The following is a 22,665-nucleotide window of genomic DNA, read 5'->3' on the forward strand; positions in this document are numbered from 1 at the left end:
GGCGTGCTAGTCCAACAACTAATACCCAGAGCGTGAGATCATTCTGTGTCCCATGCGAGCAGGACGAGTTCATGAAATATAAAGTTTATAAACATAAATACACAAACAGTAACTCACAGTTTTAAAACCATTTCCTGTTGTGCTTTGGCACATACCCAAACATGTGGGATTAATATGTCATCATTGTCATTATCATCATACCTATCCTCAACAACATACAAAAATGAAAAATAAAAACACATGAAAGGAGTCTTCCTCTATTTAATAAGAAGTAGAATAAGTTGTTAAATGTTCTGAATTCAGTGAATTCCAAAACCATGCAGAAATCAGTTTATGTCTGTATAATCATTCCCAGTTCCTTTGGAAATGACATTCTGCTGAATTAAATACTCTTTTTTTGTATGCAATTAGATTAAAACCGCTGCAACGGAGACTGAATGAGTCGAGGACCAATCACTCCTGCTGTCCATTTTCCTCTTTTCTCTCTGTCTGTCTGTGTCAGTGACCATTGGCCCTGCCTCTGGCTCCAGAGCCATTTATGTAACTCAATTTGTGGTGTCTGTCCTTCGGTGAGTCACTGTCGTCCTCCTCTTCATCACTCCTGTCGTCGCCTTCCAGCTACAGGATGAAGATGAGCCAGAAGATGAGCCAGAGAGAAGAGGTTGAAAAGACTCATACGTGCATGCGTTTCCTTCACATAAATTAATATAAACATAGAAACACCTGTAAACACACCTTGCTAAAGATAAACTTGTAAGCCATTCGGGATATAAGAACAGCCCAGTAGAGGTGGAGTATCTGAAGAACCAATAACATCACATTGAAGAAGTAGTACCCAAAGAAAGGAGCAAACTCCTCCACTGGGTATACCCATGTGCAGTGGATCAGCCTGTAGAAGATATGCAAACATAATGTTTTTAACACATTACTCCAAGATCGTCACCATGCATCATCCTTCCATTTCCCACACTTACCAGAAAGGAAAAATGACAAGTCTTGTCAGCATAAAGAGAACTGTAAACACCACAAACATGGCATCAGCAGTCTGGTGCCACTTGGCATAGTTGAAAACCTTTGCACCCTGCGAGATAAAAACAGGGAAAACAGTCATGTTCACTTTTTTGTTTAACAGGTATAGTTTATGGTCTGTCATAAAGTCGCTGCAGCTAGTTTGCAGCTAGTTTGCTAGTGAGTTTTAGTTGAATCAAGTGATAATTCCCATATAAGGGATGTTTTTTTTTTCCTATGCTAAGGCAGGAGGTTGACATATAATAAATACATTTTCAAATTTACAGTGTTCCATTTTTTCAAAAACTGCAGTACGTTAATTAAAGTCATGTAGTATTGCTTTTATAGCTATTAATAGTGACGACGCCTGGAAATTTCTCGTTTAAAAAACAAGCTAGGCAGCAAGTCTCATGCACACTACCACCAACCTCATCCCGCTTTAGTCATCTCAATTGTGATACTTATTGTTACCTGTGAATCTGATTGGGACTTTTTTTTTAACTTTTGAGCTGCTTATATGAAGAAAAAAAACATGTGAAGAAATGTATGGTGGGGCATGGCAATCGCCTTTCAGATAACTGCTGTTCAAAGTCTAATCAATGTTTATACAGCATGGAGGGGCTGTACAGGTGGGTCATTACACCTGTTTGAGTCCTGCAGATTTTATCTACACTATCTTGAGTGCAGGTTTTAGGCTCTGCATCAAACTACTGACACGGTGACTAAACCACATGTATTACCGTAGAAGCGAATTGTTGTGCTTTTATTTGAAGATGTACAAATTCTGTTTTGCAATCTTAAATGTATTTTGATTGTTGCTGCTGTTGCTGCAGAACTGTGACCGTTCAAAATCACAGTTATCTTCTACAGCCTACAAATGACAATAGATATCACTCAGATTAGCTTGCACATGCACTGATGTAAAAAACAGCACTGACCTCTAGCAGTATGTCAGCAGAGTCATGAACTGCCATCACAAGGGTTCCAATACGAATGTAGTTTGAAATCCAAGAGAAACTCAGAAGAGTCAGTGTGGCTATGTGATGGACCACCTGCTCTTTAAAGTCCTACACAAATACAGAAGTGTGTATATGACACAAAGACATCCAGAATGTATTGCATCTTTATAACAATAAACAGGAAATACATGTGCAGTACTTCACTTTGATTTTGGACACACATCAGCATACTCACCTTCCGTTTCACATCAAATGTGAGGCTGAGGAGCAGAGAAAGGTAGAAGCCCATTTCCAAGAGGTAATAAAAGTACTGAGATGGCAGCATGGACTGCATGGACACACAGCACACGCACTTAGATGTTTGTATACTGTAATATTGTACAAGCTACCCTGATAGCGATGGCAAAAACACTTACCTGTATAGGGAAGTCTGCCCAAACCTCCTTCAGATTATAAAGCCAAGGTTTCTTCAGCCAACAAAAACAGAGAGGGAAATAAATGTGTGTGTGTGTGTGTGTGTGTGGGGGGGGGGGGGGGGGGGGGGTAGCCTTGGAAAAGGGTAAATGTTAGCCAAATGAGCTCATGCATGATTCTCTGCCGTGTCAACTGTCAGCGTGTGAGAATAACCCTGAAGCACAAAAATACATGAGATAAGAAGAGAGACAAGGAGGTTCACAGACTGCACATTACAGTGAAATCAGAGCGATACACCCAAATAGAGAGACAGAAAGACAAAATAAAGAGAGAGAGAGAGAACTATCCCAAAGCAGAAAATGATGGAAAAAATGTACTGACACAAGAGACAAATCCTGTAATAGAAATAGCGGTAAAACATACGAAGCCAAAGCTACTTACGTCATAGAGAGCGAGGACTCCGCAGACAAATGCAAAAAAATAAAACGCACATCTCCAACTGTTGACAGACAATGACGATAATGTTACATATTTACACACAGACACTTGTTCTTATGTCAGTGCACAATCGAACACAAACCTGGCCTCGCAGAACCTCTTGCGAAGCCCTGGACGCTCCTTGTTCCTCCTTCTCTTGAACCACACTTGAACTCTCCTTTCTAACCAGCTGGTCTTCTTACACAGAGACCTCACATCAGCCTGAGACACAAGGAAAACAATTCATTACATTACATTACATTACAGTCATTTAGCAGACGCTTTTATCCAAAGCGACTTACAATAAGTGCATTCAACATTGGTAATCAAAAGAACTACTAGTCACCAGAAGTCATAAGTACATTTCCTTTTCCAAACAAGCATCTAAGAGCATGAAGCAGAGCATAACTCAGAGCCAAAGTACAGGGCAGAAACAAGAAAAACAGTTAGTGCTATAAGTAATACAAATACAATAAGTACAACAAGCTAGTATGAAAACAATAAGCGCTAAGTGGAAGGCTCAGGGTAGCACTTCCTGAAGAGGTGGGTTTTCAGCCTGCACCGAAAGATGGGTAGCGACTCCACTGTCCTGACGTCAGTGGGAAGTTCATTCCACCACTGTGGGGCCAGGATAGAAAACAGCCGTGATCGGGTCGATCGGCCGCCAGGACCTCTGAGCGACGGGGCAACCAATCGCCCCGAGGCAGCAGAGCGAAGTGGTCGGGCGGGGGTGTAAGGCTTGACCATGGCCTTGAGATAGCCAGCCAAGTTGTTACACTCTTTCCACTCTAGGATGCACATTCTCTTGAGTTATATACTCTTGAGTTATATACCAGCATTAAAATGTACCCTCTGATGACTTTTGTTTCCTCACCAAGACAACAACTTCATTCTTGTTAATACCACACAAAGTCATGCAATCAAAATCTTATATACCATATGTATGAGTGTTGATAAGGATTACTGCAAGTGAACAACAAAGCACCTATGTTTTTCAGTGAAATGCCCCTTTTAATATACCTGCGATGGAGCTCGTGCTTGGCTGCAGAAGTAGTTTTCTAGGATGGGGTTTGGCTCTGTTGTCAGATGTACACTGTCCCTGATTCCCCAAACATTAGCCAGTGGTGTGGCCAGGTACCTGCAACAGCACACAAGCAACATTACAGTAAATGTGTGTCCGTATATCATCCTGTATTGTCTGGCCTTTAGAGTTCCATATGTAGCATTACTCCACACAGTATGTGCAACACAATCCCAGCACTCTGAAACCAGACGATTGCATATTCTCGCCTCTCAAACAAGTATCTGACGAGGAGCAGGCAGAGGGCACAGGGCAGAGCAGCGTGAAGTTGAGAGGCTTTAGCGTAGACACGACCATCACTGTCTTCCAGATCCGACCAGGAGACGTTTACTGGCAGCCACAGACGCTCCCACCACAGCCACTCACTGACTGTCTGCAACATCCTGCTGGAAAACACAGAATATACTCTGCAGATACTATAAATGGCACAACCATGATTAATATGTTTCATATTCACGTTTTAAAATCACATTTGTTAAACATAACATAATTAAAATAAGCGTTGTCCACTCATTTCTAAGAGAGAACATGAGTTCACTGATATAAAATAATTATTTTCATCTGCCTACAAAAAATGTTTGAATTGTCAACGATTAAGACTGGATTGAAAATAGCATACAACATTGTCAGCCGGCCCAAATAATGTGCATTCATGAACACATTCATAAACTGGCTGATATGTTGAAATAGCTACAGGGATCTGGTCCACGTGGATTCACAGCCAAAAGTGCACCACTAGCTTTGTCTCGAATCTACAGCGGTCTCTTTCAGTACACTTACACTTAGGACATGCAGTCACAAAGGAAGTGAGTAATTTGGAGATGGACTACAATAGATATCAAAGGGCAAGGGAGATAAAGAAGGGTGAGGAGTAATTTAAAGGAAAAAAGATTAGAAGAGAAGTAAAGTCCTTTCTCTGGACTCTGCCCATAACAGAGTGCAGATAAAAACATGTTATTTGAACAGTTAGAAAACTACCTTCAAAATGTGAAATCAAGGTCATAAATAATTCTATATAATTCCTGTGATGCCCAGATTTACCCACTGGGATGCAGTATTACTCATATCAGTGTGTCCCTGAACCTCAATGCTAAGTCAGCATCAGAAAACGAGCATCCATACCTGCAGGCAGTTTTGTCTTTACAAGTACCAATCAAAGAGAGGGAAGCTGAGGAAGCTGGTGGACACAGACAGAGTGTGACAAAGTCCATTCAAGTGAATTATATTGTGTGAAACCTAACCCTAAACTGAAAATCTCCAGTTCCATACTTACAAAGTGATTTAATATACAATCCTTTGTAGCATGTTTATAGAATACATCCACTAATGTATGCATATCCCCATGTACACACACTGAAACACACACACACTCACCTTCAGTATGCCCACTGTGAGAGGTTCAGGGACCTGCCTGTGGGAAGCCTGTCTGTTACTTATACAGTTCATGTACTGCACTTCATGTAATCCACATCAGATAACAGCCCTTATTAGATCCTATATGTTCACTCTCTCAGCTTGTCTGGAGCCATTCTTCAAAGACAGCATAAAAAGTAAAGAAAAAGGCAAATATTTACTCATGAGCTAATGCTTCCCTTAATCTGTACAATGCACCTCATGGTGTGTGAGGCGACAGGCTCCAGTGAGCATGTTGATTTTTTTGAGCATGCGTGTGGTCGCTCACCTGGATAGAAACAATGGGATCCTTCCCTCCCACTCTGTCTGCTCTTGTGATCACACCCTCAATGTTGCAGCAAGTCTTTCAAGGTAAAGTAAGCTCATCGCTGGACTCCCCTAACCTGCTCTTGTAGCAGCAGTCTTTTAAGTGTGGGATAGATACCCTCACCTGCAAGAATTCCCCTTGGAATGCTGGGAAGCCCCCACAAAGGCCCCATTCAGTGGTGGGGCAGGGGAGGCGGAGCCAGTGCAGGTTATGGAGAGAGGAGAAAAGGGAACTTTCACGCACAAAAAGAAAGAGAGCGTGAAACACCACTCTGTATAAATAGCTGCCTGGGACAAACATACCAATGAAAAACAAGTAACCTAGGTTACATTGAACTATTTTCCGGTTCTATGGGGAAAAAAAGGATTAATTACAATTCATAATTGTGTTTTTTTAAAATATTCAAGCAGGAGAACACTGAAAATGAAAGAGGGATACAAAAGTAAAGCAACACATCACTGAGCATCTATATTGAAATACAGCACACTGAATAATTTCTCAATGTTTCACTACACACCAGAGGGGGGCAACAGAGACAACACAATAGCCTGTCATCGTCTCCAAATTAGGATTTACTAGTGACGTTATTAATGGTGTGTTGCTGTTAGTCTTGTATTGAGAACTTTATTCAGCTTGCGGTCTCTGAAAATAAATGATGTTATTTGGCATCTCTTAAATTCGAATATGGGTAAATTTATACATAAGGTGCAAAAAATATAACACTTCCAATTTTGCCTTTGCTGACAGTAATCAAAGCTCTCATGGTTATAATGCAAAATGACAAACCATGACCTTGAGATTTCAGAGAGAAAAGCAGATATCAAAAATGTGTCCTTTTATTATAATTTTACATTTTTATATATCAAAACATCTAAAAATAAACAGTAGAGCTACAAGCATAAGTGTTGATACTAGCTGTGCTGTATATATTTCCTTCTTTCTCTGGTCTACAAGGCAGCACTGCTGCATGTGTGGGGCTGATAAACAGAGGAGCAGTGGCTATTGAGCTGTGAAAACAAACCATGAAAAACAATCAAAAAAAATACGGAAAAAGAAGAGGTTGAAGTTCAAGTGGCATAGTTTTCAGAGCAGTCTTTCTCTGAATAGTCAAGCAGTCTCTTTGTCAGGGTCAGCCCCTAAACGACTGAGTGGTACAAACATCTCCATGAAGATTAAGAGGATCAAAAGGACGTTCAGTCGATCTGGATGGTCTCTCTTCAGACCCCAGGTATTATATATGCAAATACGGAGGACAGACGGAGGTCTCCAGGTACAGACGGGAGAAGCTAATTTGGAAAGTCCTCCCCCTCAATCTGCCACAATTTGTCTCTTTCCCTTGTCTTCCAGCTCCTCCTTATACTGCCGTTTTGCGTTTCAGTTCACTGGGGGAAGGGGGGATGCAGCTTCGGAAAGCTGGTGGAATGGCTAGGCTTGGTGGAAGGCTCCTCAGGACCAGGGGCTCTGTGTCGGGGTGGCAGGGTGGAGCACCGGGCTTTGCCCCTGGAGCGCGGCTGCTGAGGCGGAGGGCCTTTCAGTGCGAATAGTTCACTGGGGGCTTCGGGCTGTTGGGCTGATGGGGACTGTGTGGGATGTGGAAATGATGGTGACACAGGTGTGTGTGGGGGAGGGAACAGGTTGGATGAGGATGAGGCTGATAATGAAGAGCCCAGAGGAACCAGGGGAATAAGAGTGGCCGCCTGCTGGAACCTCGTGAGGCTGGTGGAGTGGCTTGGCCGTGGCAGGCTGTAGCAAGCCTCAGACCCTTTGTGGCGGGAAGGCAGGGTGGAACAGCGGGCCTTTCCCCTTGAGCCTTGCTCTCTGGGAGGAGGAGCAATAAGTGAGAAGAGCCTAGTGTCGCAATCTGATGTCATTTCTGCTCTGGAGCCCTTCAGACTCTGAGATGAGCTTCTTTTAGATGATGGACGTGACAGAGGCTCCTGGTCTTTCTGGTATTCCTGTTTGGACTCTGAGCGGGGAAACTCTGTATCTCTGGCTGCGCTCAATGGGAGTTCTTCATCTACGTGAGAAGAAATGAAAGAAGAAGAAAAATGAATCTCTAGTCACAAACAAGACCAAAAAAAGAAGACAACAGATACATAAAGTTTTCTCTTCTCACCTAACAGGCCCAGCTCGCTCATGAATTTGTCCAGATCGATAGTAAAATCCTCCATTTCAACTGATTTATCGTCAACTTCCTTTTCTTCTTCTTTTCTTTGATCTACTTCCTCTTGTTCTTCTCCTCCCTCTTGCTCATTATCTCCCTTCCCTTCCTCTTTATTTACTTCTCCATCTTTTTCCTTTTCTTCCCTTTCGACCTCTCCACCCTCATCTTCTCCATCTCCTCCTCGCTTTTCCTGTCCATTTTCTTCAACTTCTTCGAATGACTTCCCAACCTCTGGATCACAGTCACTGCTCCTCTTCTGTTCATCCAGATTGATCTCAACCCTTTCCTCTTCCACTTGTTGCTCTTCTATTTCTTCCAGTGGTGCCTCCACCACAATGTCTATGTTGGCGTTAGAGCAGCGGATGGAGCATTTTGGGGAGTGAGATTTGGCACGTGCTTCTTGGTCTTGATTCAGCAGAAACTCCATCAGCATCATGTTCTCTTTCTTCAGCTGTTCCCGCAGAGATCGCGGTACGTCTGGTATCATCCAGGCCACCAACATGCTGAGGAACATCGCGAGGTTCTGAAGGGGAAATTAAACGTTTTTCTTGCAATATATAAGCACAATGAAAGAGTATGCTTGGAGTGAATGCTGCTCTATTTACATAATAAACCATCTTTTTTCTTATTATAGGAAACTTATTTCTAGGTTTAATAGGTTTAATTAGCTTCTGAGGAGGGGCAACAGTCTTTATGATCTGCCAGTCTACAGGGATGCACATGCCACTGGCTTGGTATCTGGGTAGGGTTGGGACCATGTGCCTTGCTTCGCCATGTGCTTTGAGACAAAGGAATTAGGCCTTCCTATTTTGCAGAGAAATTTGGAGCCTGGTTTGGGTTTGTGATAAGAGCAATGTTTAGATGCGAAAGCAATAAAACATCAACACTGCGATCTAATTGGTCGAGGGCCACAGACACCCTAGGACCCCTGTGGTCTCTCTCACTCAGCTCCTGGCTTATCCCTCTGACCCCTGGTCGGATTAAGGAGGCACACAATGTTGCTGTGTTTAAAAAGAAAATCCTAGGTTAAACAGTTTTAGATTCGCTGAACGAATCTACTGGACTGTTTGTTTGTTTCGTTTTTGTTCGCATCCTGGAAGAGGAAGCGGACAATTTTCCTGCAGAAGTGAAGGAAACAGATTCTTCAGAGAAAGAGAAGGACAGATTCTCTTTCTAACCAAGTCGACTTTGTGCCAGCCGTAAGGACGGGAATTCCCTTACTGAGCCGAAGAAATTCTCTGCTACCGAGAGAATCTATTGCGCCGCATGGAGCCGCGCTGCCTGAGTTCCACCGACAAACTCAGAAGGACCACATCTTCAACCACGAAATCACCTCATAGTAAGGCTACTTCCGGTGTCTGGGATAGATTTAGGTTGTTGTGTTTATTATCTTGTTTGTGTTGCTTAAGTTACTGTATCGTTATAACTGTGACTATCATTGAAATGAACAGAAGCCCCGTTTCTGCGTGATAAGTTAACAGTTTCTGTATTCCACGGCTGCAGTGAGGATCTGCCCTGCTTTTTGTGAAACTACCCCTCCCTTTCCCTGTTGCTCAAACTTAAACCTTCACTTTTCACTCTAAATGTGGAATTTGAGTATTGACATTGTGAGTGAATACTAATTATGAGACTTAGTTTATAGTTTGGTTATTGGTCCCTGTTCGCAGGATGGTGCCCCGTTATTATTAATACTCGTTAATCATTTTACTGACATTAATAATTCTATTGATGTCAATAATTTTGTGTTTTTATATGCTGATAACTCAAACACACTTCATTTAGTTCCCAACAGTAGTAGTGACCTTATTAAGTTGATTGGGTACACTAATTTAGTCATGGCAGGCTTCAGACTAGTGATTTAGCAATCCCTGACCTCATGGTAGAATTTGGGAAAAAGAAAGCATCGGATCAAGAATCAGTATAAGGTGAGAAAAGTTGGTTTGGTGCATACCGCCTTGTTTATAATATTATATCTGTGCCAACAATAAAGACAAGACAATGGTGAAGAATGAGTGAAAATAGAAAAAAGGCCTTTGCTATAGGCTGCAGACATGCCATTAAAGATAGCTATATCTAATGGGTGCAATGGTGTACATAGATTTGAGAGGGAAAGACTAATAGATCTGAGACCACTTTTTAAACGGACATTAACATTAGCACAATTGTAAACATTATATCCATACCTGGAAGAATATGACAAAGGCCAATTTTGCAGCCAGGACCGACCAGTACTGTTTAGAGAAGGTGTAGGCATCTGGGTCCCAAGGTGGGTCTCTGTAGTCCTTATACCTTAAAAAAACACAAACAATAAATTTGCAAGGAGGAATCTAGACTAACTGAATGAACATGTTCACACAACAAGAGAAAAATTTCATAAATCTTAGGGAGATTTGCCTCAGTAAAATCCCTGCATAAACGACACATTTTACACTTTCAGAAAACTGTAAAAAAAAGTTTAGGATTTAGGTAAAGTAAGAGTTAAGCCGCTGGCCTCAAGGATTTAAAGGAGAATCCAGGTAGGTCAGGGTTAAAAGAGTCACTCTGACCTGCACATAGAGACTCCGGTGATGAGGGTGGTGGTGGACGCACTGCCCGGTGAGAAGTTGCTGACATTAAAGTAGGACAGTGAGTGCTCTGTGTAGCCATTCATGGTGCCATTTACACTGTACATGTACTGGTAAACCATGCGTGGAACAAACTCTGACGTGAAGGAAATGACAAATGCCTGAGAAGACAAACAAGAAGTGGAAATGACAACATTGTATTATGATACATCACTGTATACCAGTTACTGCTGACACATTGACTAGTCATCAGCTATATTCAACTTTATGTTAGGCTAAAACTTTATTCATATCAATATTTGTACATCAATAGTAATATCTACCTCCAACAACTAGATTCATTTTGATAATACTTTTGTGAATTATCTCCACATTACTGAATTACTGAGAGATCGAACCAAAATAAACAGTTTTACACAACAGGAAACAGCTCACAGCCTCAGCCAGACGACATTGTACCCAGAATTATTGAGACAGACCAGCGTGACAGCGGCGCTTGTATTGTTTTCAGCCGTCTGTGTGTTTGTCATCGTGGCATAGTGCGGTCCTGGAGACATCTACTGTAGCGGGAACTACCACAGAGGTGGTTTGAGTACTTTGCCAGGTGTTTCTATGTCTGTGGACAAATTCTGTGGATGTGAATTTGCACCTGTACAAAATGCAGTCACAAATCTGAGCAGATGTGTAGATGAAATCTAACTGAAGGTTGAGTTTAAATGTAGGCCTGGTCCGAGTGAGGGCACTGGAAGTAAGGGGGTGGGAAGTGAGGAAGGGGCCGTAGACGTTTTTCACAGCAGACATTTTGACATGTCATATTATCACAAACTGGCTTAGGGAATGTGACAGAAAGGTAGTCCTCACATAGTCATACTTAAAATCATACATAGTTTATTAAACTAAAGGTAACTCAAATAAACAATGGAGTGGGCAGATTGGCAAAGTCAGGAATGAAAGCCAGCATGAGTATGTGTGCTGTGGGGGTGTTGAAGGTTCAAATCCAAACAACTGTTATGCTGGTCGGATGTCTACTGCAGCAAGGGAGAGAGACAACGAACATCTGCAGCTTTTATAGCCTGGAAGGCCAAGGTGAGCTTAATCAAGCTGACGACCCTCCCTAGTCAGCTGCCTGCTGAGGTTGGCCAGGACAGTGGGAGGGGCATCTCAATAGTAAGAAAAGTACAGGTGAAAATTACTGTTAATGTTAAATTGACAGTAACTGTCCAGGTAAGCTGTTCCAGTGAGCCAGCATACACCACATTACCTCCCCTAAGTGGATTGAAGCCATCACTAATGTTATTAAATAAACCTGTGCCATTCCTCCTATGACAAGTCCAGAATTTCCACTGTGATCAAGGTCTATTTGCCCCTCCCCCTTTAGCTGGTGGTGGGATCCATCGCAAGATGGTCTCTAGTTATGAGTAGTCCCCTTCTTGTGACGTGATACACATTCCTACCACATTCCTATGTGTAAATTAGTGTACCATTGCACCAACAAAGGCAAAGGGGAAGAACACTGCCAGCTAGAAAACATGAACGTAAATTCATTCAAGCAAATTATTCCAAAAACTAGGAAGGAAATGCATTTAAGGTGTTTGTTAGAACTTAAGATACACACGTGTTCTGGTGAGAAACAGAGTTTGTTGAAAACACATGGTAAGGATTCAAGAAGTACATTGTTGTGCACATCACTTTAGTAGGACACTCTACCAGAGGTCAAAGATTATGGGCACAATAGACATATACTCACTCACTCACTCACTCACTCACTAACACACTTACATTGGTAATGACAGAGAACTTGCTGATTCCACAGAGAATGTTGTACCAAATCCCTGGAGAAAGCATGTGTATGAAAAGAGACAGAGAGGGAAGTGTGTGTGTGTGTGTGTATTTGTGTAAAAGTGACAGACAGACAGACATGGAGACAAAGAGACAAAAACGGAGGGACAGAGTGGAGTAAAGGAAAATAAAGTGATTAAAAGCTCCAGGATAGTTTGATTCACCTTCACACACAGACTGACGGAGTGGACACACTCTCATGTGTCATCTGTACCTATGTCTTTACACCTCACAGCATCAGGCCGTCGGAGCTCAGTCACAAATTTTGCAGCATCGAGGCGAATCTCAATGACATTGTTGAGCAGAGCGAACGCTGGCGCCAGCGGGAAAGAGGCCACGAACAGAGACACGAACCCATACTGGATCACTGTAAATATTAATACACACACATAGTTAAACAATCATATTATGTGATTGCTTAGTAAATTATAGAGTGAGACTAAAAGAGACTCACTCATCTCCATGTACTCTGGGGTCACGCCTTCATAGGGCTCAAGAGCGAAATCTTTGTCAAATTGTTGCTTTGGTCTCTTCTCTTCTGTATCATTCTCCTCTTTTTCTGCTGCTCTTTTCTTTCCTTTTTCTTCCTGTATTGTTCTGTACATCTTTTTCAGCTTACTGCAAAAAAAGAAGCAGATGATGAGTCAGAGCAAAGATATGAAATTTGGTAATTTTTTTGTGAGAAGTGTATGCTTGTAGAAGTAAACAATATCTTTATATGTATATGTATATGTATATATATATATATATACATACGGTATGAGAACCTCGAACACATTGTTTTGGATGAGCTGCTTTCCAAGCATGATCATGCTGAGCTGGATGCACAACTCGATGAGGCAGCCTGGCGGAGCACACTGTAGAGAAAAAACACACATGTACAAGTCATGGGTGCACATTTCCTGTACATAGACATGAACAGTAACCACTAATGTGTTTAACTGAGCTCACCTCCTCCATGCGGTAGTCTCCAAAGACGTAAACATAATCGCCAGGCCGCCCACTAAACCTGAATGAAGAGAGGACCAAGTCACATGATAAAAAATAAAGAAAGACAACGGAGGAAAGTGAGACTTTAAAAGAGACACACACCTGCCCTTGAAGAAGGCCACATAGAAAATAGGTGCAAAGGCGTTCATGGACTTGAGGAAGAAAGACTTAAAGATCAGCTTCTCTTCAAACTCTTCCTTTGTTTTTGGAAGTTCTATTGGGAAGAAGACACAACAAATGTAAACACATCAAGTTAAGCAGACCTGCTTATAATAGTATGTTACAATCACAGTGAGTGACTTTCAACGAGACTGGTGATTCCCAAATCAGTAACATGGCCTTTTATGCTACTGAACTCTACCAATATGTTGCCACATTCTGTCTCCAGTGGAACACAAGTTGTATAACATTGTGAGTCCTCATCATTAAATACTATACCCAGTTCAGTCAGCCACACAGCGATCGCTCCATAGACCTCCTCCAACACCAGAACAACCAGCATGTTCAGGATGATGCCTGTGGTGGTGACGGTCATCCTCACGCTGGCCTTGGCTTCAGGATCGGGGTTCACAGACCAAACGCTTAACATGCAGATGCGATAAACTGCCACCCCAAACACAGCTGAGAAGGTTACAAAGATCTGAACACACACAAGATAATAAAGTTAGATGAATAAAAAATATTTGCTTTCATTAGTGACAATTCCTTATGATGATAATGTTTTTAATAATTGGTTCATATAATAATACATATTTTTTATTTTCTGTATCTATTTTATTGTAATAAATATTTTATCTTTTAGTTATTTTTTCCAATCTACTATTTGTTTTAATGGTTTTTAATGTCTGGAATTGTTTCTCACAATAAAACAATGTTGCTAGTTGTAATTTAGGGTCACTAATGTTGACACTAGATTTATGAAAAATGAATGGATACAATATGGAAAACAGTGAGGACATTGTATAGATAAATAGAAAATGATGTAGGTAAAATCACAGATAGTATGACAATAGAAGGGAAAACTGCTGATTTGTGTTAAACGCCTGGTATGTCGATACAAAATGACAGAATTTAGTGTGATATGAAACCTTTAAAAGGGTTTAAATGCAGTACCAGGAGTAGTAAGGTGGACACATTGATGAGATAACCTGACAGATGATCCTCAATGTCCAGGGACTCTGGTTCTCGCTGTCAAGAAAAACATGCATATTACTTGGGCACACAGACAAACACACACACACACACACACACACACACACACACACACACACACACACACACACAAACAATGGTATATTACTTAATGCATGTTTATTGTGTGATGTGCAGTAATGCTGAGCAAATGTTCTGCACACATGTTATATTTTCTGTCTGGCAGGAGCATGTTCGCAATCTGAGAGGACAGAAGTCCCCTCCCCTTCTTCCTCTCCCTCCTCCCTTTTCTCGCTTCCATCAGTAATCTGGGCTAATCTCAGGAAGGTAAGCAGCTTTGGACTCAACAACCCAATGCAGGTGAAGGGGTTTTCTTTTTGTGCACCAACATAAATACAGACAGACAGAGGTAGTCTGCAATAGCTCTTCTATATCTAAAAAACGTACACAGGCTGTAATATTTGATGTATAGCCAAAGTTGTTTACCTTAACTGAGTGTTATATAATTGAAGAAGTGAGATCTGTGATAGCATTCGCTATGAAGCAAGTGTAAATCACTTCAGAGTAACAGCCCCGCCCTCTCCAACTAGCATCTCTGTACACATAATGTCCTATCACAGCAGTGCAGTGATACCTGCGAGGCCAGCATCTGGTCTGTTTCTCTATCCACACCATCCTCAGCTTGAGTCAGCTGCAACCGAGTGAGAAACAACTGTCAATAAAAACCTGTCAATTTCAACCATTCAATTGTTTCTGAAACACACACACACACACACACACACACACACACACACACACACACACACACGCAGACACAATACCTTCTTCTTAGACTGTGCTTTCATCTTAGCTTTCTTCTCCTGTAGAACTTCTTCATATTCAGGCCTTTGCTCCTCCTGTAACCGACACATGCACAAGTTTAAACACATGCACATGTTAAAACAAGGGATCACATCCGGCAAGAAAAAAATCCTTAATATTATAACTTCACAGTATGGGGGCTCCAGTCACCAGTTAAAGCTACACATTTTACATTTTTTCAGTGACTTTAACTTGAAGATACTTTCAAAAGGAGCACACACATGAAAACGTTGTTGATTACGGTTTCCTCATTAGAAGACACTATTCACCACCGTTAAGAGTAAACAGGGTCTCCTCATTGACAGCTTAGAATATGCTTCTCAAATACAAACTGAAGAAAAAAGCTTGGACCCCAACAAATCATTTCACAGTATAAAACTGTGAAACTACTTAAAAGTTGCATGCAAGCTGTTTTTTTATTTTTAAATATTCCAGATTTGTTTGGATTATTGATTCATATTATCTGATTTTCAACTGCTTATATATATTAAAAAAAATAGCAATGACATTTTTGGGAATTTCTAAAAAAACAAACAAATATAATACAGCTTCTTCAACCAGATTGTGGGTACTTTAATAGGTATAGAAACTTGCCCACCTGGACTCGCTCCTTCAGACAGCAGAGACAAAAATACATAAAACAGAGACACAGAGAGAGAGAGAGAGTTTATGTTGTGACCCTGCTGTGTCATCAGCAAGTGCACTGCTTTAAGAACAGACCAATCCCATTACAGCCCCTTACAGGGAAAAGGGTTAATGCATTGGTGGCCACGTGTGTATATGTGTATGTGTGTGTTAGGGGGAGGGCACTGATCTGACACAAATAATAATCTGCAAGGCAAACCACAACTGTCGTCACGATTGACCCGGGCCTTGAGGTTAACACTCTCACTCTGACTGACTTGGCACTTTAACAAACAGAAAGATAGACACAAGGATTCATATTCATAATGACAAAGCAAGTGAAGGCTGTGACTGCACCTATTCTAAATTAATCTGTGTGTGTTGCTCATTACAGTATTCTTGAATCTATTTTGGTACCTCCTCATCCTCCAAGCTCGTCAGGTCCCACATATGTTTCAGACACATCTGTCGCCTCTTCCAGTGCTCAAGGAAACAGGCAGCTACAAGACAATACACAGAAGGAATATTAAAATATTAAAATAAAAAACCCAAGGAAATGCAGAAAATATACTCCACTAGGAATCATACAAACATGAGCCACCTCAAAGTTGACCTAAAGTACATTAACATGCAGGGTAGCAGCATGATGTTGATATCTATATACCTATAAATACAGCGATTAGAACCAGTGACTCTCATGGTGTCCAATCATACTCTCACTCTCACTCCTCGTAACATGATCAGGAAAGTGCATTAGGATGTTTAGTTACCCCAAAGAGACATGAAAATGGCGAAGAGGACAGTGGCTCCATTGTCAAAGAGGTATGACGCTCGGGCCAGTGAACACACCGTACTCAGATGCCAGTAGTCACACACTCCATCACACAGTGGACACATGGTGATGTTCAGGTTGTCATCACATGTCTCCTGGCTGAACAACACAAAGAAAATAATACAAACACACCATTGACAATATAATGTACTTTTGATAAGCATACACAAGTATGAAGAGTTGTTGTATCTGCTTACCTTGGCACATTGGCATCCACAGTGAATATGCCGTACAGGAAGACAATGATGCCCAGCACAGAGGGAGGGATGAGGAGCTGAGTGTAAACACCCAGCCAGGCAAAATACAACCCAATCTGCTCTCCAAAGTACTTCCTGTCAAAATAAAGCCATCGTATCAACTAGCTGTCTGGATTTGCAGGTTTACAGATTTATATTTTTGGCCCTCTAACCACAGGCCCAACAGTCTAATTCTGGTCCACAGTGGTAAACAGCATGTCCACTGCTACAGGCCCGATCATCCCAGTGAAGTCTAGTGCCACCAAAATATCAAAGCTTTCCCTTAACCAACTTTTTGGTCCATGATAAGGCCTCGCCAAAACAGTGGCTAATATGTAGGTCATTATCTAATGCCAAAGTGTCAACTTTACACATGAGAAATTATTAATCAAATGAGGAGTACTTTCCTGATATTTGTCATGAACCTGTGGGGGTAATTACTTTTTGATTGTAATAACCATATAGCCTTTTCTCAATCACTATCATCAGGACAATCGTTTTTTGTTGGGTTTTTTTCAGTGAGATTTTTATATACAAAAGACAAAGAATAAACACGTAATGAAAAAAAAACTAAACATCACAGACAAAAAATGCACAGCATCATCTCTAAAGTGTTCATAAGATTATTGACCCGAAATCAGGACAATGTTTTTATGTTTAGCCCCACTCAATCATCAGTATATTTGTTTACAGCAACACTTTTTTAGTGTCTTAATGAACATCGCAGTCTGAAGCTTGACTTTTATTCCCATGTTTGCTTAGTACCTGATCAGGTCCACAGGCTGGTATTTATGCATGACTCCATAGTTAGCCCATTCTTCATGAAGGAGCTGAAGGACATCCGAGCACATGACACGAGAGAAAAACACAACTTAATGACATTTTTGGGACAAAGAGCATAGCTTTGAATTTTGTATATTTAGAAGCAACCAGGCTGATATACATTTTAACCAAATCTACAATTACATTTAATTTGACAATGCACACCCAGATGTCATTCCTTTGAGAAGACACATTTAAAAAAGTGCTTCACAGATTTAGGTTTGGACTCCTATGTCAGACCACAATGAACAGTTTTCAGATTATACTTCTCAAGAAGCACACTACTTTAAAACGATTAACCAGCTCAAACTAAAGTGTCATATTCAGATTTCTGAATTGTAGAAAATCAAACATGATGTATTTGTGAGGGAGGTCTGACAAGTCTGAAGCTCAACAGTGATGCCAGCACATATACACCGACTGATGACGACCCTATTTTGCAAGATCAGAACAAGCTCATCATCAGTTGTCATGCCCAAATTTGGCTTTTAATACCTTCACCTGTTCCTGCCTTAAAAGAGTGACTGGCACTAATACACTAATATTAGTAAAAGGGTAGTTTGACAACACTCATCTCACCTGTCTGTCATTTCGCTGATCTTTCCGTCCTCTCCTTGTGAATGACCCCTAAAGAAAAGAAAAAAAGTTACCAGCTCTTTATAGAGAGATACACTGCCTAACAGTATGCCATGTTTTATGCATAATCAAAATGGCAGCTAAGGGCTGGGAACAGTATTTTTCTATTCAGATTCTCTCCTTTACCCCCCACTTGTATAAACGTCCATACTGCAGATATATTGACTAACCTGTCCTGTATGACACAACAAACTCCTCTATGTACATCAGATGTAGCACACACACATATATGTTCACATTGTCCAGTGAAGGTGCTACTTCTGTTATACTCACATCATGCAGAGGGAAGGCAGAGTCGTAGACACCCCGAGCCAATAATGAGTTGATGCCTTATGATACAGAGGAAATGCCACACAGGGTGGCATGGACACGTTCAGTTTTGTGACTGATAGCATACGGAAACATGAAATCTGACATAATAACACCACAGCAAGTTAGACCTCACCAGTGGTTTGGCAAGTTTGTCTGCAGGTAATACGTGAAATAATCTCAGCGACCTAGACACAAACAAAGCAAAGTCCAAATTGTGTGTGAGCTCAAATACATATATAGAGAAACATATTTCTCTTAATATAAAATTAGAAGGTATTTGTTTCTGGACTCACCATTCTGCTGCGTGTTGCATTATCAAATACAGTTTCTGTTGACTTGATGTCGTACCTGCAAGAAATGACAATAACCGTTCAATATTAACAATAGACCTAATCACCAAATGTAAGGATTGTAGTGGGATCATTGTTAGCTCTTTTACATTTGCCAATGAAAGTGTTTTTGACTGAAAGGCATGTGTGTCCCCAGCCAAGGGCGACTCCTAAAGTGGATCGTTTTTCGATACTACTCCACTACATGTGTGCATGTGAGCATCACAGTCCAGGTACTCACAGGTGGAGCTTGTCTCTGATAAAAGGGTGTTTGAGGGTTTTGAAGTGGACACGTGTCTGTGAGTCTCTGTGGATGTCAAAGTTAGGGACGTCCGGTTGAAATGGTGTGTTGACTTTGCCCATTATGGAATCCCATATTCCAGCAATGCCCATCCGTTTCCGCAATTCACACTTCTGCTCAATGAAAACATACATTGATTAATTACTCAGGCAGACTATGTTATATTTACCACACTACACATATCTGTTACTATTCATGTCATGTCACAGCTTTCTGACATATAACTCATTAGTCTTTAAATGGGATTGTAATGTGCACCCAAATTAATGTCATGCAAATATGAAAATAATGTTGTATATTATAGAATATTAAAGACCAGGGTGTGTAAAAGGCTGCTGACCTTTTTCACAGCAACTTTGATCTTCTGAAGCTCGGCTTCTCGGCTGAGTATTGGCCATGGGATATGCAGCCGAATAAACCCTAGGCCATTTGCCCTCTGCAAATAAACACAAACATTAACACACAGATTGTCAGGATATTTTAACTTTAACCACTGTGTACATGGCAAATTAGATTTGGATTACAGGCCTATATGGACAGATTAACTGTGTATCTGTCTTCTTGACTCCCTTTTGTCTTTGCATGTAATTGCTCCCGCTAGTCCTGACTGAGGCAGCCAGATGAGCTTTTCCTAAACCTGTAAGTATGCTGCTTTGTGTTGTAATGAGGCTGGTTGGTATGGAATCCCATTATTTCAAGCCCAGCACCTCCCAAACATCCAGAGTATAGAAAATGAGTGCAGATAATGTTGGGATAGGTACCTGAAAGCCACCATAATGTAGTTATCAAATTTGATCATGTGAACAGTGACTAGCTTATTACCTAGCTTCTTCTGGACCACTGAATTACAAGCTTCCCATTCAAATTGCTGTAATAACCTTAGTGCAAGGCAGATACTTCACAGGTTAAAACAACTCCTGCTACACCTCTAATGTCTAATGTCTAATATGGTGGTAGCATTAAAATCTTAATCTACACTATTGTCAAAATACTCTAATTCTGATCTGAAATGATCAAAAATGTTAATGCTAAAGTTAAGAAAAAATATAAATAAAAACTAAATTATGCATTTTCTTTACCACAATGAGGAAGATTATTTCCAGTTAGGCTGCAAAGTGAGACAACTCTAAATAAACTGCACCTTTACGAGAAAAACTCCCTCATGTAGCCCACAGAAAACAACACAACGGAGCGTATGACTATCAGCAACACTAAATATTCAAATGTTTCCTTCACTGTTCTTTTCCCAAAACGTTGGCCAAATCGTATTTTACCACACACAGACACACATACTGATACAGCACAGGGTGTACAGTGAGTGCCCCCCATCTATCCATTCAATCAAAATTAAACCTACCAATCTCACTTAATATGCATTCAAGTGTCAGCACACACACCTACGAGTAGTGGATCACTCTCTAATAAGGCCCTATAAACTGGCCCATAACTGTCTATAGGAGGGTACAGCAGATGAAAAAGTAATCACAGTGAAAGCAGATACACACCTCTTTGTCACGCTGTAGCTGTAGTCCAGCATCCAGTAAACCCGCCTCAAACTCCTCCCTCATTACAGCCTTTTCCTCCTCAGACAGCTTTGACTCCTCCACATCTCCTGTAGGTGCACCTGCCTCCCCAGACTCTGCTTCCGTTTCCCATCGGCCCGGTATCGGAAATGGTATACTCCCATTGGATGCAATGGAAAGGCGTGCCTTGAACGCCCGCCTTTTTTTGTATTTGTAGCAAAGGACGTAGTCCACTTTTCTCTTGCCATCGGCAAAAAAAAGCCCAGGACCTAGATCGATGCCAGACTCCTACACAAACACACACAGGGGATTAATGAGGCCAGCAATGAAGGTTACAAGTAGAGAATGTAGGGAGTAATATGATGTAAGAGCATGACAATTAGATAATGCTCCGTGTGTGTCGGCTCAGGGAGGGGAAACCTGAGCAGACATATTGCAGCAGGATGTTAAAGCTTCAGGATGTGAGGAGACCATACCGGAACAGGGGGCTCGTCATTGTCAGGGGGGGTGATAGCTCCTCCGTTGGCAGTATCCAGCCCAAGCCCGGACAGAGATCGGGCCAATGACACTAGCTTCACTGAGTGAAAAGAGGATGACTCACTCATTTCTGTGGTGACAGGCATACGGTCTTTTCCGTTTCATCACTGTTGGTATATGAAAAGAAAAACAAAGATTTAAGAATTCAGAAGTTGGGATGAACTGGCAGCTCAGGCTGTAAATGAAGAAAAAAATTCTATTAGCAGACAAAAAATTCCTCCCAGTAGCATCATAATATTTGAGCACATTGGTTGCAAATGTTTGTCTGACCCTTTAAAATGAAGCAATGTCTTAGTGCGACCATCGTCATTGATTATATCTACCAACTGTAAAAAGTGTGAAATTCTTTGTGGTTTAAAAATGCTAAATGTAAAATTATCCAACAATTCTCAAGGAATAAAGAGAGAATAAACAGAGCAAAGTCTGAAAAAGTAAACATAATTCCTGAATTTCCAGTTAATATGGAAGCCCATTAATGGCACTTTGAAAGAAAGTGTTCAATTCATTCCTCTTTTTTTTCTTATTAATAAGCCTTTTTTTCTCACAACTATGACTTATTAGCTCATAAATGTGTTTTCTAGTGGCAGAAATGTGCTTCCATTTGTTTGAACCACTATTTGAACCAATAAGATGCATTTTTCTTTGAATGAACAGGTTTTCTTTCATTTTGAAGCGTTAATAATGGCCTGTGGCAGTTATCTATCGGTAGATATGTAGAGCCAGCTAAACACGTTACACCTAGATCTATTTTACGTTGATTTTAATTTCAAATATGTGTTTGAAATGTCACACACAGTAGTAGTTGTTTTAGACTGACAGAGTGAGCCAAAGTTAAGCTGTCTCATCTCTTTTTCACCCAATTGAAGATGTAGGATCAGATTAAGCTCACAGTTCAATCCAAGCGGCACAATTTACAATCTGTTGGGGTAATTTGGTCGCTGGGCTCATTCTTTGGAGATAAAGGAGGAAGTGTTAAGAGGAAATTGAGTAGATAAGTTCACACTAAAAGAAGTGCATGCAGATCTCCAGGTTCAACATGCAGACATAAAATATGGAAGTGTTTTAAGTGCAAATAACAAAGCTAATATTCCTAAAATTTGCAATTCAGTTTCTCAATTGTTCCTAAAGCTCAGAAATAACAAAAAAAGATATGAATATTGTTCCCAGTATGCATAGTTTTGATAATTTTAAGTTAATTACAATGAGCCCAGACAGGTTGATGCCCAATCGGTGTCTTTTCTGTCCATACATGTGACAACAAAATAACATGTTTCTCAGTGCTTG

At 40.9% G+C, this 22,665-nt stretch overlaps 2 protein-coding genes across 2 annotated transcripts; both read right to left on the bottom strand.

Moving 5' to 3' along the window:
- Positions 1 to 265: 265 nt before the first annotated feature.
- On the bottom strand, positions 266 to 5,730 carry cers3b (ceramide synthase 3b). The gene is made up of 12 exons (XM_068723225.1): positions 5,621 to 5,730; positions 5,314 to 5,350; positions 4,149 to 4,322; positions 3,879 to 3,996; positions 2,962 to 3,080; positions 2,823 to 2,880; positions 2,384 to 2,434; positions 2,203 to 2,295; positions 1,947 to 2,075; positions 975 to 1,081; positions 736 to 889; positions 266 to 618 (listed from the first exon to the last, which is right to left on the bottom strand). The coding sequence occupies exons 3-12, from the start codon at positions 4,319 to 4,321 to the stop codon at positions 499 to 501; spliced, it is 1,122 nt and encodes a 373-aa protein (XP_068579326.1). The 5' UTR covers position 4,322; positions 5,314 to 5,350; positions 5,621 to 5,730; the 3' UTR covers positions 266 to 498.
- An 857-nt stretch (positions 5,731 to 6,587) lies between these two features.
- Positions 6,588 to 21,467, bottom strand: ano2a (anoctamin 2a). The gene is made up of 27 exons (XM_068722959.1): positions 21,321 to 21,467; positions 20,827 to 21,132; positions 19,662 to 19,757; positions 19,262 to 19,434; positions 18,985 to 19,039; positions 18,825 to 18,876; positions 18,653 to 18,708; positions 18,323 to 18,370; positions 17,687 to 17,751; positions 16,883 to 17,017; positions 16,624 to 16,784; positions 16,271 to 16,353; positions 15,828 to 15,839; positions 15,190 to 15,264; positions 15,003 to 15,059; positions 14,330 to 14,404; positions 13,655 to 13,856; positions 13,319 to 13,430; positions 13,178 to 13,235; positions 12,983 to 13,083; positions 12,681 to 12,844; positions 12,441 to 12,593; positions 12,167 to 12,219; positions 10,370 to 10,548; positions 10,007 to 10,112; positions 7,776 to 8,346; positions 6,588 to 7,676 (listed from the first exon to the last, which is right to left on the bottom strand). The coding sequence occupies exons 1-27, from the start codon at positions 21,465 to 21,467 to the stop codon at positions 7,039 to 7,041; spliced, it is 3,933 nt and encodes a 1,310-aa protein (XP_068579060.1). The 3' UTR covers positions 6,588 to 7,038.
- Between the last annotated feature and the right edge of the window lie 1,198 nt (positions 21,468 to 22,665).

This window comes from Cebidichthys violaceus, unplaced genomic scaffold, assembly GCF_023349555.1.
Source record: "Cebidichthys violaceus isolate CVI_PGR_0920_01 unplaced genomic scaffold, fCebVio1.0.p SCAF_3, whole genome shotgun sequence".
Classification (NCBI taxonomy): Eukaryota; Metazoa; Chordata; class Actinopteri; order Perciformes; family Stichaeidae; genus Cebidichthys; species Cebidichthys violaceus.

What these genes read in the sequence shown, in the direction of transcription:
- cers3b (XM_068723225.1), bottom strand. Translation starts at nt 4,321, where the DNA reads ATGTTGCAGACAGTCAGTGAGTGGCTGTGGTGGGAGCGTCTGTGGCTG. An exon ending in GTCAGATACTTGTTTGAGAG is followed by an intron (nt 3,997 to 4,148) that starts GCGAGAATATGC and finishes GTGCTGTTGCAG; the next exon opens with GTACCTGGCCACACCACTGG. An exon ending in GGGCAGACTTCCCTATACAG is followed by an intron (nt 2,296 to 2,383) that starts GTAAGTGTTTTT and finishes GTGTCCATGCAG; the next exon opens with TCCATGCTGCCATCTCAGTA.
- ano2a (XM_068722959.1), bottom strand. Translation starts at nt 21,467, where the DNA reads ATGCCTGTCACCACAGAAATGAGTGAGTCATCCTCTTTTCACTCAGTG. An exon ending in ATCAGAGACAAGCTCCACCT is followed by an intron (nt 19,040 to 19,261) that starts GTGAGTACCTGG and finishes CATTTCTTGCAG; the next exon opens with GTACGACATCAAGTCAACAG. An exon ending in GTGGATGCCAATGTGCCAAG is followed by an intron (nt 16,785 to 16,882) that starts GTAAGCAGATAC and finishes TGTGTTGTTCAG; the next exon opens with CCAGGAGACATGTGATGACA.